The following is an 18177-nucleotide window of genomic DNA, read 5'->3' as shown; positions in this document are numbered from 1 at the left end:
ACATAAAACCAGGCGATCAATTTAGCACAATGTGGATACTTTTGATGTAATTTAAAAAAAAAAATATTTTGCAATTTTTCTTTTTTTTATACCTGATATATCGATGAATGTAAAATTTCAAAAGAGGCAATTTCCCGTTCTTTAAATCCATTCTTCGTAAACTTAAGTAAGTTACAAGCAAGCCACTAAAAAGAAAAAAGTTGAGAAATCAAAAACATCAATTAAGTAATGTAAAAATATATGAAATAAAAATAAGTTTTAGGTAAAAATAGACAAAAACTAAATAAACTAACTTAAACTAAAAAATTGAAATAACTGATCCTTATAAAACATTAAAATATGTTTATTAATTTGGGTTGAAACTTTAAGTTAGGGATTCATAAGAGTAATATACATATTTTTTCATTAAAAAAAAAAGTTTGATGTTCTAACTGTAGCAAATAAAAATTATAAGTATTGTGTTTGTTAAAACTTAAATAAAATTTTACATATTAAAAAAAAAAAAAATATGCATTTTGTATTATTTGTAAAAATAAATACTATAACAAAAATTATTATTGCAATATTATGGTTGTTAAAAATATCCTAAGTTGATATTAACATCATAAATGATTCTTCAATATTATTTCTTATGTTTTAGAAAAAAAAAAGTCAATCATCATTGAACTATATTTTATATTTTGATTTAATATTATTATATAGATTATTTTGATTGTTAAACTTCTGATGTGTTTTGTAAGGTGCAAGGCGTAAGGTGCAAAGAATATTTAAAAAATTTGAATCAGTTTTTTCAAAGTTGTTTTTGTTACTTTTTAAAAAAAGGATTTTTTAAAACATAATAAAGGTTTTGATTATGTCATGTTGTTTTATATATTGGTCATATCAATTTATTTATTGCTACATATCATTAGTTAAAAATACCTCTAAACAATGTCAATTATTGGTTACAGGAAATTTATTTTATCCATATAAATAGTAAAAATAAATATAACAGTAAAAATAATAAATTTTGATTTAGCTATATTTTTAATAAAAACAAAATTTACTTGCATAATAATAGGCTCGAAATCAATTGTTTTTAATATAGTTATTGTCTAATATAAAGCTTTGTGATGAAACACTGATAAAATGAAGCTTGTCAACATGTAATGAATTCAGCTATTGCAAATTCTTTGTAGATTTTGTTTTCGATAAACCTCTTTGTATTTCATTTTATTTTGTATAAAACATGTATTTCAAAAAAGTAAAATTTCTTCCATTCTTTATATCCATAACTTATCAACTCCTATATCATTTTTGTTGATTTTTTCATTTTTTGTTGCTTTTAAATCAGCTTTTTTTTCTGTTTACTTTCAAATTCTTTCTGTCACATTCTAAGACTTTATCTCAAGTTTTTTTATCTTAGATCTTTTTATCTCAGATCTTTTTATCTCAGATCTTTTGCTTCATAATTAATTAACTATTTTAATTATAGTTTTTTTTTCACAAAATTTTTTTTATTTTAAATAAAGATTTACTTTATATTTTTCTTCATTGAAAGTCATTGACATATTTTAGCCAATACTGATATTTCTTAATATGTTTCATAGTAAGCTTAGATAATCTAATTCTTTAAAAATTGCAGCTAAAATTATGCAGTTGTACAAAAAAAAAATTATATGGATATATAATAGTCTAGCATGTCATTTCTATTTAGAAAAAATGTTATTGGTCCCAGTACAGAACTTTGCATCACACCACTAATTACTAATATCCGATTTGAATCACTCTATAATGTAGTTCTTTATTTTTGGTTTATAAGCAAAGTATCAATTTACTTTATCAAATTAAAAATATTTAATTTGATAAAATAAATTAATATATTAGACAAATATGAATTTGTCTAATGTATAAATAATTTTTTGCGATTCTTTGACCTTGCTACTAGCCATTCTACTGGCAATGTAAATAAAAAAACAGTTTGATTAATAAATTTATAATTTTTTAATTGGATGAATACAATCTTAAACCATAGATTTACTTTGGTTTAGTGTTCTAAATTTGATATTAGCTTTACTCTAAATAAAATTTTTTATTTTGCTCAAAAAGATAAAAAAAAAAAGTTTTAAAAATTGTAAAGTTTCAAATAAAATCATGTAAATATCATTCTGCATATTTAACTTATAATTATCTGTTATCATCTGTTATCCCTATTTTCATATAGCCCTATTTTCAAAAATTCTGAAGAGCAATCTGACTTGTCTAACTACCGTCCCATTAGTTTTCTTCCTATCATAAGCAAGGTTTTTGAATCTTTAATTATAAACACTTAATCTCTCATCTTGAATCTAATAACTTACTTTCTGATAATCAATATGGATTTAGATCTTCTCGTTCAACAGCTGATTTGCTAACAGTAATAACTGATAGGTTTTATCATACATTAGATAAAGGTGGAGAGGTTAAGGCTATCGTTCTTGACATTTCTAAAGCTTTTGATAAAGTTTGGCATGCTGGTCTTCTCCATAAGCTTTTTTCTTACGATGTATCTGGTAACATCTTTAAGATTAATGAGTCCTTCCTTTCCAACTGTAGTATAATAGTTGTCCTAAATGGGCAGCACTCTTATTCATATCCTGTCACTTCAGGGATCCCTCAAGTATCAATCCTTGGCCCTATACTCTTTTTAATTTACATTAACGATCTTCCAAATATTCTCACATCTAAGGTGGCATTGTTTGCTGATGATACTACCATTTATTCTTGTCGTGATAAGAAGCCAGCACTCTCTGATTGTTTGGAGGGGGTATTTGATCTTGAAAAGGATCTCACTTCTGCTACAGCATGGGGCTCACATGGGCTGGTGAACTTTAATTCAGAAAAAACCCTTTTTTTCAGCCAATCATTATCGATTTAATTTAGATCTTCCTATATTTATGAACAATAATGTACTTGATAAGTCATCTACCCTTCATCTTCTGGGACTAACTTTTACTTCCAATTTTACTTGGAAACCATATATCAAATCCATTGCAAAATTAGCATCAGCTAAGGTTGTATCTCTTTACCGTGCTCGACACTTTTTTACTGCGGATTCAATTCTTTATCTCTATAAATCTCAAATTCGTCCTTGTATGGAATACTGTTGCCATATCTGGGGCATTGTAAACATAGTTGGACCTGCTCTTGCAGCCAACCTCCAACCATTATCACATCATTGTAACACTGCTTTTCTTTCTACTTAAGTCTCATCCTTTTTTTGTGACCATTCCTAAGTGCTCCAAAAACTCTTATTTGTCTAGTTTTTTTCCTCAAACATCAGTTCTTCGGAATTTGCTTTCTTTATCTTGCTTTCCTGATTCATATAATTTGCAATCTTTTAAGTTGTCTGTCAATCATTATCTTGCTCTACAAACTTCATCTTTTCTGTTCCAGTAATTTCCAACTCTAATAGTGGTTGCTTGCAGCCTTGTTGGAAACAAAGATGTAAAAAAAATAATTTTAAAACGAGATAACTTTTCTTTTAGTTAGTAAATACTAATTAATAATTGATAATATTTAAAAAAAGCGTAATTGTAATTTGAATAAAATGAACGATGTAAAAAATATCAATAAGGTGTTGCATGATAAACAGTCAATTTTTAAATTTTAGAATTATTATCTTTCTTATTTATTAATGATCAAACAGATTAAAAATCTAAAGAAAATCAAAAAAATAAAAAGTCAATTTTATAAAACCTTTGTAAATGTTTTAAAAGTATTTTAGAACAATATTAACAAATTAGGAAGGCATTTTCAAATGCAAAGAGCGTAACTGTTAAGAGGTTTATGGAGGCTGGAAGTTGTTTTCACTGTCATCTCATTTTTGATGCTCCTAATAATGTAGAGAAAAAGAGTACACCTATATAAAGACGCTAGAGAACTATGTTATTCCATTGACAAACATCTTGATTGAAGCAAATCCACAATATATTGATCATGTTTTCTCAAAATATTGCATCTGTCCACCAACAGACTTGCATCTTGATTGAAACAAATCCACAATATATTGCTCATGTTTCCCTAAAATATTGCTTCTGTCCACCAACAGACTTGCATCTTGATAGAAGCAAATCCACAATATATTGCTCAAGTTTCCTCAAAATATTGCTTCTGTCCACTAAACTTTAATTAAACTTAATCATTAATTACCAAATTTGAATTAAATTAAATCTATTTGACATGATATTTATTCCTATTTAAATCTATTTGACATGATATTTGAATTCAATCAAATCTATTTGACTTGAAATTTGAATTCAATCAAATCTATTTGACAAAAAAATTAGAAAAGATTTGAATAAGATTTTGAAAAAGACTAAAGCCTAAAAACTTGATACAATTTAGAAAAGAGATCTGATCCAATTTTGCAACCAATTTATTAACTTGAAGCATAAAAGATGTCTGCAAAATAATATTCGTAGGATATTTCGAATATTAGTTTAATGTTAATTGAATAAATAGAATATAGTTAGATGTTTAGACATTTTAATAGTTCATTTGAAAACAACTTTTTTACAAATAATTTTATGATAAAATTTTCGTGTTAAAATAATTTTAAAATTACCTCAACAAAAAAAATGTATCAACAGATACATATGCATTACCAACGCTAAGAAAGCCGAAACTGCGAACAGTTTTCAGTAATGATAATGGGTTATCTAGAAATGAAAAAATGAAAAATAGAATTATTCAAATAAAAAAAGGAAAAAAAAAACTATTTGAAAGAATTATTAGATTAAAATTTTTTTTTTATTATTATTATTAAGAAAAAAAACAACAACCCAAAAACAAATAAGTTTTCTTAAAAAGTTTTTTTTACCAAACAGTTGTGATTGAATTGGTACAAAATACATGTGACCTAAAATAACCCATGTCAAGCTTAAGACACGAATCCCATTCAATGACTCAATAGCACCTTTTTTAGTTTCTGTGGATAAGATCACTGGAACATTTTTAATAAGAGAAAAGCAATCAAAGAATGTCTTTACATTTTTATCTAAAACAATTAAAAACAGAAAAATCAAATCTTTGAACAATTAAGTAATAAAAGATAAACTTATAAATTATTTTTATAAATTATTAATTAAAATTATTTAAACTTATAAATTATTATGGGTGGTTGATCACCATGAAAAGTGATTACTAATTTAGTTCTCAGTATTCTGGACATCATTGTCACATTAAGACTCACTAAAATGCTTTGTTCGCTTTATTAGAGTAACTAAATTTTTTATCTCTAAATAATTTTATAGGTGATCTGTTAATTATTATTTAATAATCTTTAACAATCTTTTAATTAATGTTTTTATGTTAGATTAAGTTCAGGGTTACCACATTCACTAGGTGAACACCTGAATTTCAATGAACCACTGGATCTCCTTAACTTTCACACAAAATTTTACTTGCTCTTTATAAGAACAAATAGGTCTCTAATTCTATTTTTTTTGTTCTTTATCATTCTCCTTGTTCCCAAGCCTACTTTTTTTTTAAAGCTATTTCTAATCAAAAGATGACTCCATGTGAAAGCATCGATGCAACCCTTAGTCACAGATTTTGCTGATTTTAACACCAATCAAAGATTTTAATAAGTTATGAACATCCTCAAAATTTCTTTATTTAATTCCAAATGGTTTCAAATATATAACTATTAATGCTTAACCATGAACCAATTTTTTTTTTTTTTTTTTTTCGATGTTATCAAGAATAGTTTAGTTAGAGTTTTTATAAAAAATTGGAGAGTAGTCTTTTCTTAAACAGAAACAAAAGCATGATCAAATTTACTTAAATTTGCTAATTATAAAACAGGAATTATGGATATCAAAGGAAAAAAAAAGCTGGTAGGGGAGACCGGGGCTAGTTGGCTCGGTTTTTACTCTGTGAGCTCTGTAGCTCTAACAGCACATTTTTTTGAAAGTATTAAAGTGTAGTCTCAAAGAGTATGAATTTGGGTAACTTATAAAATTTGCATTTATTTACAAAAAAAAATCTTGGAGCCTTTCTGGGCCCTCAAAAAAAAAAAAAATTGTGCTAACTTACCCCACAGGGTAACTTGGCACAAATTATAAAAATGATGATTACTGTACTATTAAGTGCAAAATTAATAGAAATATTTTTACTATTAATTTTGGCAACAAATTTAAGCCAAAAATTTAATATTACTTTAAGCTGGTACCAAATATTAGTCCGTATAACAGCCAAAACAGTAGCTCACTTTTTATCTGTAAAAAAAACCTAAAAAAAGTTTTTTTTTATTATTTTGTAAGAATAAATTTTTTCAATATTGTTAAAAATTAAAACAAAAATAAAAATTAATTTTATAAAAATATATATATTTTTCCATAGTAAATGCTATGAGCCAACTAACATGAAAATTTTGTCAACTTACCTCGAAAGCCTTATATTTCAATAAACAGTCTATAGATCCTGAAAAAAGACAGCTTTGAAAAAAGTCTGACTGGATATAGTAAACCAATTGTGACTGGAACTTTTACAACAATTATTTTTTCATACGACTTACTATTTTCTTTGTAAAGTAATAAGGAAGCGATGTTCCAAAAGTTATGTTTTTGTCCAAAAAACACAAAAATCTTAATATTTCCCATGTACATGCGCGAATCCTGACAATACTATAGTGAATGATGAAATGTTCAATTAGGAAGGTTTTGTGTAATTTTTGTCACTTTCTGATGAAAGGCTCTGAAGATAAACGCAGTTGGTCAACTAACCCAGTTCAATTTTAGGATACAGTTTGTTGGTCAACAAACTGTATCCTAAAATTGAATAAAAAATTTTTTTAGTTATTTTTTTCTAATTTTTGAGACCGGTTTAAAAACCGGTCTCAAAAATTTAAAAGACCGATTTAGTTTTAAAAAATTAAAAAATATAAACTTATTTAAAGAAATAAAAACAAAAATTACTACCTTCCTGTTTATTAAGACTACCTTTTTAATTAATACCTACCTCTACCCACACCCCTTCCTTTCTCCCCTCATTTATTACATCTGGACAAAAACTTAATTTGTCTATTGATTGAAGTATGAAAAATGCAAGTAACCAGTATGTTTTATAATCATTTTTTCCTCCTTTAGTTTCAACTTCCTCCACAACACTAAATACAATCGAAAAAGAAACATCATCTACTGAATTAGCAATAACACTTGCCACAACTGCTGTATTATGACTGGTAGTCTCTTGTTTTTTTGATGTGAGAACAGTTTCTTTTTTTAGGTAAAAAAAAATAAAAGAGGTAGATTGTTTATATCTGCTTCATATTCATAATCAGAATATAATAATCTTCTGATTATGAGTAATCTTTTAGGCTTGATTTTATAAACTATTAAATGCTAAGTTAAATAAAATAATGAATGCTCCATCATATAAAACATGTTGGAGCACGCATAATGTAGAAAGTGATAAAATAATAAATTGTAGTAAGTGATGGTAAACAACTTTATTAAATATTGATATTTTTTACCAATTATTGTCTCAACCAATTGTTGGCCACTGGTCATTAAAAAAACAACTGTTTATTATTCATTGGAATTAATTTAGTAAGTTAAAACTTTTTTAGTATGGTAATAAAAATTTAATGAACTATTTAGAAACATTAAATAAAAAAGCCAGATTATGATTCTAACCATTTGCCTCTTTAAATTTATCTAGTAATGATGTACTTTTGACAATACTTTTTGTTTCAGTTTTAGAAAAGACCACAATCTGATTTATTGTGATAATTTTTGGGAAAAAAATCTAGCCTATACATCTTTATTTTTATAATTGAACTCAACTCCGGTAAAATTTAAATAAAATTTAGAATTTTAGGATCAAATTTTATGAAACTACTAAAAAAACACAGAAAAAGCGAGTCAACAACAATAAAAGGAACAATTTGATATGGTCAAAGCTGTTTCAGTTTCATTACTTTCAAGTAACGCTTAGGTGCTTAACACAAGGTGAGGTGGGAATAAAAGGATAGGTAGGAATTTTTATCTAGATGTAATAAATGGGTAGGGGGGGTAGGAAAAGAAGGAGGGGGAGGGGAAGAAGGGAGGGGAAGGAAGGGGAAAAGTAAAGGAAACCTTAATAAACAGGTGAGTGTGAATTTTTATTTTTATTTCTATAAGTTTATATTTTCTAATTGGTTTTAAAAGAAATTAATAACAGAAATTTTTTCAATTTTGAGATACAGTTTCTTTGTTCATAACAAGTAAGACTTAATAAACAGGGGAAGGGGGTCTTAATAAGCTCAGGGTGAGTGAGAAAATTTTATATCAATTTTTAACAAAAAGTAACAAAATATATATCTTTTTAACAAAATTTATTTACAAACAAAATCTACGATTAAAAAAAAATATTTCTGTTGAAGAAAAGACCACTCTAACTAAACTATTCAGGACTACATCTAAAATAGATAATAATAATAATCAAGCTACATTAACAATTTTTTAATTAACCTTGCCCCAGTAAAATTGCAATAAAGGTTAAAATTACAGGTTTTATGTTTATTTTTAAACTAGGAAATTCATGGGCGCCCGTGGCACCCATTTTTAGCAACCTTCTACACTTGTAAATAATAATTATTTTGAAAAGTGAAGTGAAGCCGGTGAAGGCAAATAAACCTTATATATATTATGCATACCTAATGAGTGTTTATAAGTGAAAAAGAATTAAAATTAAAAATTTAAATGACTTAAAACAAATGTTAAAAATAAAAATTTCATTAAAGAATTTCTTTTTAAACTCTATTACTCTCGATGTTCATTAATTTTTGGAAAATTTTTCCACCCACTCCAAGCTTATTAAGATCCCTCCCCCACCCCACCTCACTCCCACCCCACTCCCACCCCGTATATTAATTTTTAATTGTTGTCAGCAAAAACTTTAAATCTCAAAACTCAAAAAAATCAGTGAAAATTGGCCTTAGAAATCAGAAAATAATTCTTTCCGCCATCGATAAAAACAAAAACTTTCAGTGTAAACAGGCTTTAAAAATCGCCAACCTGGTAAATCTAGATTCAGCATATTAAATTCTACTGAATGCTAAAACAACTGTTCAAAAATCCATATTTGACCGCAAGCCACACTGGAATTAAATAGTTTTAAGCGTATTTTGTAAAAAAGATTAGTTCGGATTTATAAACTAAACATTTTTATAATAGATACTTATATTATATCATAAAAAAATTCCCAATCCTCCTTTTATTAATCTCCCACTCCTCCTTTTATTAATCCCCCCCCCTCCCTTTATTAGATCTAGATTTAACCCCCCCCCCCCTCCTAGCTGAAAATATGTAAGTGTACATATTTTTAGCTTTCCATTTCACAGAGAACAGAAACAAAACAAAAAAACATTTTTTTAAATAGCGAATTTTTCATGGTTCATGGCAAAGTTTAAAAAGTAATATAGTATTAATAGTAATAGTAGTTAAAACTGTATTAACAGTGAGTGAGTTAAAAACTCACTTTGACAGCTTTTAATAATATACAATTCAATTCGAAAAATTTAGATAAAAAAAGTTTTTAAGTTAATTTTTGATGCTAAATTATGTCTAATTTGTTTTTAAAATATATTTGAAACAGATTGGAATTAGATGATGTTATTTTTTGGATGTTCACAACTTATTAAAATCTTTAAGTGGTGTAAAAATCGGCAAAATCTGAGACTTAGGGTTACATTTTATAAAAAAAAAGATGTTTTTACATGGAAATTCCACAAATTGACAAGGCTTCTTCTCTTTATCTTTATCAGCCTTTATTAATCAGGGCTCAAATTAAAAAATATATGTTTGCCATTTTTTTGTTTATTTTTTTTCTTCTCTAATTTAGCATTATTTTTAGCCATTCTTAAAAGTAATGTTTTTTCTAAGTTTTTTATTAGGAGTCATAAAGTGCATTATGCTAAACTTATCTTTGGAATAGAAGTATGATCATATGCTCTCTTGCACGGAGATTTCTATATAACATAAAGTGCTTTTGAATTTAAATTACTTTAAATCTCTGCGTGGAAGCCAATAATATTTTAAAGTTATATTTAGTTTGATTTACTGAATGGATAAAGTACATCGCAGCAAATTTACCTTTAAACAAAATCAAAACAACCAGTTAGGTTACTACAGTAACTTACAGTTACTCAACTATTAAATTTATTTAATATACTATAAGATGCACAAAAGTTAGCCATACAAATGTTTCTATATATATATCTTATGTTGTTTACGCATAATATAAGCTCCTAACTAAAAATTATTATAACAAAAAATCTTGAATAGAATATGAAAAACACAATACCATTTTTTTATTTTTTCATCTTATTTAAAGTGATATCAAGATTAAATATTTTCTATAAATACACAAGTTGTATTAAGGATTTTTTTTTTTTTAAATCTATTTGAACTATAGAATTTTAGTCTTCCAAAATTCTTTTATTCAAATCATTTAGCAATTAAAATTTGAAATTTCAAAAAATTTGGAAAAATTAAAAAAAACTTAAAATAATCTAAAAGAATAAAGAAACTTAAAATAATAAAGAAAAATTAAAAAATCGCATAATAATTTAATTGCAGCGGCATCCATAGTACCCAAGGATCATTCCTGAAAGTTAAACATATATCTAGCTACAGTAACAATATCAGATTTAGAACATAGTGCAAGTGAGAAAGAAAGTTTTATTTAAATCGTAAACATTTTGAATAGTTCATTAATTTTTTTGAATAGTAGAAACTCTACTGCAAACATGAAACCAGGGATTATTGCAAACGTTAAATCAAAATTAAATTATAAAAAATTTGAATAAAAAAAAAAAAACTATTTTACTTCTGTTCAAAAAAATTTCTAAAAAAATAATTTAAGCATATATTTAAAGGAAATATAATTCGATTTATAGGACCAAATTTTTTTCTTTTACTTTTTGTTCCAAAACAATTTAAATGAAAAAATTTAATGAAAACAAATTAAAAGTCATTTGAATGAAAAAATTTATTATACTTAAATTTTTAATAGTACGCTTTAATTTTTTTTTTTTTTCGCAATTACATTTTTTTGCTTTAACTTGAGCTTTGCTAATGCTATTGGTGATTTAATGCCCATGACACTAAATGGTTGGCACTAGTACAACTGACTCTGCATGCACTAAAGCTCAAAATTTTCTCAATCTCTCACTAAGCTAACTTTGTGACCTCAAATGAACCATTTTTGTGTCATTAAAAATTCAGAACACTTTTCACCTTTTGTGTCCACAAAATTTTAATGGCATGTATATAACAGGTTATTGAGGTACTCTGAGTGTAAATTTAAAGTTTAAACTCAGAGTACCTCAACAAAGCTTTTACTTAAGGTACCCTAAAAAAGTTTACGCTCAGAGTATCCTGAAAAAAGTTAAGTTAAAGTTAAGTTAAATATATTAATAGAAAGGTGAAATTTTACATATTTACATATTTACAAATTTACATATTTATATATCAACATCATAAGAATGCTTCAAGTTGGTCAAAAACATTTTTTAAGAAGATTTATATTTTTGATTATGTATTTTTATTTTATTGTAGATAAAAAATATTAAATTATATGGCTCCACTGTTGTCTAAGGAAGGTGGTACCATTTTAAACAAGATTATGTACTTTTTGCACCCAAACAACACTTACAATGTAGTGGCCATTTATAGTGAGTCATTTTTTACTGCAGTATGTAATAGGTATAAGTCATGGGATATAGAATAAGTGGTGATGATATTTATCTGATGGGATAAACTAGTTATTAGTGTCGATCTTCTACAATGTTAGTAATAATAAACATAACTCTGAGAAAAAGTTAATTACTTAATCATTACAAAAATTATGTTTACACAGCATTAATGTGTTTTTTTTTCTATTCTTAGACCTTACATTACTGAATGCATGCATTTATTTTAAAGTCAATATTTTATTTTGTATGTTTCTGTTTGGTGTTATATTTGTTGTATATCTTTGTTTATTTCAAGTGTTTATAAAAAGTATATATTTTATTATTGTTAATATCATTTGGGTGCACTGTCTTATTTTTTGTCTTTAAATTTGTATAATTTTAAATACTCTTCTATTAATTTTTATTTTTGTCTTGACATCTATCTAAATATGCCTTGTTCAAAAAATAACTCTCCTTTATTCTTCAGTAAAGAAAATAGAATTAGCCTCACCTTTATTTTTTGTTCTAATTTAACAAAAACAGCAGTAAAACAATTATTAAATCTACTTTATTTCTTATTATCTTCTACTACAACTAAAAAATTTATAAATTGGTATGCTTCATTAATTACAAAAGAAAAAAAAATAAAAGTATTCAATTTGTGGAGAAAATAGAATTAGCCTCATTTACGTTATATACAAGAAAATACAGTATATATTTTGTTTTTACGCTTATTTAGTATTTAGTATTGCTTCCTGAATTTTTAATAACTTCAAATATGCAATATTTTATGAATTTATCAGATGTACTTCAATTAAATTATGCTTTATTATAATCTAAAAAGTTGTTGTTTTAAACAATAATTATAAGTGTGTGGATACAAAATATGCAGCACACAAATTTGTTTACAGATTTGCAAAATATTGGATCAGTACATGGTGAGACTAATTCTATTTTCTCCACTGTAGTGTAATTCATTTTGCCTAAGGCGCTCACTGTTCTTCATCATTTGACCCATTTATAAAAGTTTTAATAAGAAGTAGATTTTTCAATAAAAATAATTTAAAAATGAATGCAAGTACTTATTGGTTTCTGACATTAAGTTAATTAACATTTTGTAAGGAATAAATAATAGTAAATAAATTCAAAATGTATCATTTATCATAAATTTATTATTTTAAAAAGGATAAAAGGTTATATAACGTTTAGAATGTCGTCAATCTTTGTCTGCTCAAAATGATGACAAACCCCTAAGTTTAATAAAGAAGTTCTATTACCAGAACTTCAGCTACTGATGAGATTTGTTAACCATCTAGAATCATCAATGCATCTTTGATCAGAATTTACTGATTAGGTCAAGAGCATTAGATACCTTTACAAAGATTATCACACAGAAACATTTGAAGGAAACATGTGTAAATGAAAGATACTTAAAAGTTATAACAAACCTGAGTTGATAATACCTGTTAATTAACTGTACCCCTTCTTGGAAACAATAAAAAAGTTTATTAAAGTTTTTCATAATGTCTTTGGATGTTAACAGCGTTAACTATTCAGTTTTGATTGGAAGTTTTGCTCAAAGTTACAAGGATGCGAGAGACTATTGCAGAGTGGTAATTGTTATTTTCTTTAAACATTTTAATGATAAATCAAATTAATAATAAGTTTATTTAGTTTTTAGGTAAACAGCTGGTGATTTCCTGGAAGGTGAGTGGCTACTTCCTTGAATAGTTTAATGAGCAGACATGCAATTTTCACCATATAAGATGAAAAGTGTAATAAATAGATTGCAGTACAGCAAGAAACATTAAAAAAGAAGCAAAAGAATAGTTCTTCAGTTCAAAGAATATATAAACCATTAAACATATATCTATCCGTGACATTCGTGAAATTTTAAGCTAAAAAATACTTGTAAAACTGTTTAAAAAGATAATTAATGTGATTATTAAATCTTATTATGCAAGTATGCATAAAATGACATAGTACAATTTTACTAAATTACAGTATAGTACTATAATATCATTGGTTCTAACTTACTAAGCATACTGTGTTCTAACTTACTAGACATACTATGTTTCTAAATTAATTTCCAGCAAATTATTTTTTCACCAAGTTAGAGCAGTCTAATGATGTTGATGTAAAACTAAAAAATTATTTTCAAATTTTATAAATAACATTAAAAGACTAGGAAGTTATTTTATAATAAACTTCACCTTTTTGTCGATAATTTTAATTTTTTTAAATATTTTAATTTTAATGTCAATTTTTTAAAAAGGTGATACCTTGAAAATTTTTTTAAAGATAAAAATTAACTGGTAATCATACTTTTATTAACTTTTTTGCGGTACCCAGAGAGGAGTACTCTTGAATCTTAAACTTCTGAATTGCAGTATAATTAAAAAAAAAATTAAACTCATACTAAGCAATACTTGTCAAACAAAATAAAAAATGTTTACTATTGGAAGGATCATGGTGCTCAACATCATTAACTAAGAGTACTTTATCTTGTTCAGTATGTTTAAGCCTTGGTAGAGTTTTACCATCCAACAAAGTACCGAAGAGAGTTAGTAATAGAAGCAATCCACATAATATTCTGTGAAAAATAAAATCAACATGCAAAAATAAATTCAGTAGTTTTATGATTATTATAAAAAATGCACTTTTAATAAAAAGTAAAACTATTTCCTAGTGTTACAATAACTATATAACAATAATATATATATATATATATATATATATATATATATATATATATATATATATATATATATATATATATATATATATATATATATATATATATAATGGTCCTTTAAACCCCTTCCCTTTAGATAAAAAATCTCAACTCAGTTTTTTTTATGTGCAGTGGTTATCCTTCTAGAAAAATTTAAATTCAATTATCAATATTTAGTGCATTTAACGGGTCCCTAATATTATTTAAAAAAGTTCTGAACTTGGTACTCAAATGAAGCTTAACTTTATGAAAATTCCAAAAATAATAGTTACTTCATGAAAGCATTCTTTTTTTAAATTTTATGGCATAAAAACTACAGTTTTTGTATTAAAAATAAAAAACTGAAAATTTTACAAGCTTTTCATTAATACTTTTTTTTAAATAATTAAAAAAAAAAACGATTAGCAATTTTAGAACTTTAATAAAACCCTGCTTTATTTGAGTACCAGGTTGACCCATTTTTAAAAAACTATTTTTTTATAATATTAGGGACCCATTAAATAGAAAATGGACTTCAGCATGTACTAAATATTAGATAATTATTCACAACAGCACATAAAAAAACTGAGTTAAGATTTTTTTATCTAAAGGGAGGTTTAAGGGACCTGAATGTGTGTGTGTGTGTGTGTGTGTGTGTGTGTGTGTGTGTGTGTGTGTGTGTGTGTGTGTGTGTGTGTGTGTGTGTGTGTGTGTGTATATATATATATGTATATATATATATATATATATATAAATGGGTGTTTAGAAGCAGTGTGATACCTTACTTAAAAAAATAGCCTGCTGCTGGGGGCTTCAGTACATACATCGACTTTCTTATAGCCTGCTGCCGCAAAGAAGTGCCACTACATTGACTAAGGATTTGGGATGAAGCAACAATCTTTTTTTCATTTTTCTTCTTTTTTTACTTCTTTTTCTGAAAAAGCTGTATGCTATAAAGATAACTAGTAAACAATGATCTATATATGTCATAGTACATAGAGCAGCAATCTTTTCTTTCAATACTATTTGTTTTTTCTTCTTTTTTTTTAAATGTTGAATGCTATAAAAATATGAAAAACTAGTGACAATTTGTTATCTATGTTATAGAAGATAAAAATTAAAGCAAAATCAATGAGATTTTGTATGTATATTATGCTGTGAAGCTCTCTGAATGTTGAATACTTTTATGTTTTAAATTGGATTCATATCTGATGAACTTCTAGGCCATGGAAGATTGGAAATTTTTAACAAGACAATCATTAACCAATCTATATGATATATGTTCTGGATCAAAAATGTAGCAAACAATTTGAATTTAGTAACTCAATTTTTTAAAGATCTAGGTTGCATATGAAAAATTGGATATATTTGGATATTGGATATAATTGGATATTGGATAACTTGACACAACTGCTATAAACATTGATATTATTTTGCTCTAATTTGCTTTAAAATTTTTTTTTTTTTTCACTAAAAAAATCAAAATAGTATGAAAGGTGTTATTATGACCATTTTTTCAACTAAGTCTGAGCATTATGGGTAAACTTCAGCTATAAAAATTTTTTCTTAAACTCTTTTTTTTTACAATCTGAGAAAATGCAGTTTTAATAGGACTTTAGCTCAACCTCTAAATTTTGCTTTAACTAAGGTAGTGAAATTGCTCATAAAGTTGTACTTGTACTGTCTTTCACAGGGTATGTACCAATAACAATAACAATATATTCTGAAATAAAAGTTTTTACATTTCATGGTTATTTACAAATAGCACGAGTACTAAACTAAACACCAATTAAATGATGATAGCAATCATATAATAATATTGAAGTAAATTCAGCAAGGAGAATTATAATAATAACAACAACACTATTAAATATAGTAATGACAATAGTAATGATTATATTAGTAATTGTAATAACAACAACAACAATAATAATAACAACAATACTATTAAATATAGTAATGACAATAGTAATGATTATATTAGTAATTGTAATAACAACAACAATAATAATAACAACAATACTATTAAATATAGTAATGACAATAGTAATGATTATATTAGTAATTGTAATAACAACAACAACAATAATAATAACAACAATACTATTAAATATAGTAATGACAATAGTAATGAATATATTAGTAATTGTAATAACAACAACAACAACAATAATAATAACAACAATAATAGTAATAATATTATTAAATATCACAGATAAATTTTAAACAATATTAATAAGTAATAATGGCAGTAATCAAAATGTAAACAAAATGTAAACAATATTAACATCACATATAATAATAGTACTAATAACAATAACAATAATAATTTACGACGAGCTTAACATTTTACATTTTTCTAACAAATAGCCAAGATGGTTTTTAAATTGTGAGATAAAGTTGAGTGATTGAAAATGAAGAGGTAAATTATTCCACAATTTTATGGATTGGTTTGTGAATTATCACCATATCTTACTGAATAACAATATGGGATAGATAATTTTAAGTTACTAAAAGATCAAAGATAATAACAAGAACTTATTTTAGTGGTGAAAAAATTGGAGAATGACAGAGGGAGGTTTACTTGTTTATGATTTCAGACAAATAGACAATTTAATAGATAAACAAGATCACACAATTTGAGTATTTTTGATAGAAAGTAAAGGATGTCAGAATTAGAATGATATTGTTGAAAGTAAATTATTTTTAAAGCCTTGTTGTGTAGGTTAGATAATCTTAAAAAAGCATGAGACTTGCTTTGTCCCCAAACCTGACAAGCAAATCTTAGATGTGATCTAAAAATTGCATGGTATAAATTGAGTAAAGTTTCATAGTGATGAATTTTGGTTACCATCCCATTTGATCTACATAATTTCACTACTAAGTTTTTAAGATGAGACAAAAAAATAGATTTGAATCAATTTTGATTCCAAGATAATTTAATGAAACTATGGGAAAGACTTTTTGGCCACTTAGTCTAAAGTTTAGGTTTTTATACATTTTAGATTGACTTGATTTGAAAATAATGAGTTCAGTTTTGTTGGTATTAAGACTTAGTTTGTTAGAGCACAGCCGTTGAAGTGGATTGAATAAACTAATGATTAATAAGTTTGTTAATTTTTTTTTATGATTTGTTTGTTATGAGTATCAAAGGTTCAAAATACGAATAAAACAGACAAAGTGTCTCTTATGCTGTTTGGTATGCACATATTTTCCCGCAACCATTTAAAACTTTACTAGTAAAGATAGAACATGTCAAAATAGCCATGAAAACATATTGTATGTGTATTTTCAAAAAGTATTCAAATCATGCATAACATTAAAAATCTAAACAAACATGTTTTAAACTGAGAAATCAGTAAAATTTGTAGATGATTCTAATATTTTTCACACAATATAAATATATCACACCTGTATATATATATATACTTTTATCTCATTGGCCATAAATTAGGGCTCACTTCAATTTTTTCCTAAAGCATTAATTCAAAATAAAATAAAATGAAAACTCAGTTGCATTTTTTAAATTATTTTAAGTAAAGTATATACAAAATATCGAAATCAGTTACAATGATTTTGATACCAAAAATTGAAAAATAATGAAGTTGTGTAAATTTATGTTATTTATGTTAGTAAAAGGAAAATTCCACTTAAAGATATATTTCAAATAATAAATAAAAATACCAATTAACTAAAGGAAAACAATTAAAAAAATCAAATGTTTTGAAGAGCTACCTTTCTTCTCTAAGGGTTGATTTACACTTCTTGGCATTTAGTTTACAAG

At 25.6% G+C, this 18177-nt stretch overlaps 1 protein-coding gene across 1 annotated transcript in view; it reads right to left on the bottom strand.

Annotated features, from left to right (window-relative positions):
• LOC100204488 (nose resistant to fluoxetine protein 6) overlaps positions 1 to 18177 on the bottom strand; it is a 63231-nt gene that overhangs the window by 25879 nt on the left and 19175 nt on the right. The window contains exons 5-8 of the mRNA XM_065793470.1: positions 14137 to 14273; positions 4841 to 5017; positions 4586 to 4679; positions 93 to 185 (exon numbers count right to left, since the gene is read on the bottom strand). Of these exons, the coding sequence (XP_065649542.1) occupies positions 93 to 185; positions 4586 to 4679; positions 4841 to 5017; positions 14137 to 14273 (501 nt within the window). The remainder of the gene's footprint in view (positions 1 to 92; positions 186 to 4585; positions 4680 to 4840; positions 5018 to 14136; positions 14274 to 18177) is intronic.

Source organism: Hydra vulgaris, chromosome 03, assembly GCF_038396675.1.
Source record: "Hydra vulgaris chromosome 03, alternate assembly HydraT2T_AEP".
NCBI classification, from domain to species: domain Eukaryota; kingdom Metazoa; phylum Cnidaria; class Hydrozoa; order Anthoathecata; family Hydridae; genus Hydra; species Hydra vulgaris.
The sequence above is the reverse complement of the archived record's forward strand: the minus strand, read 5'-3'. Positions and strand labels throughout refer to the sequence as shown.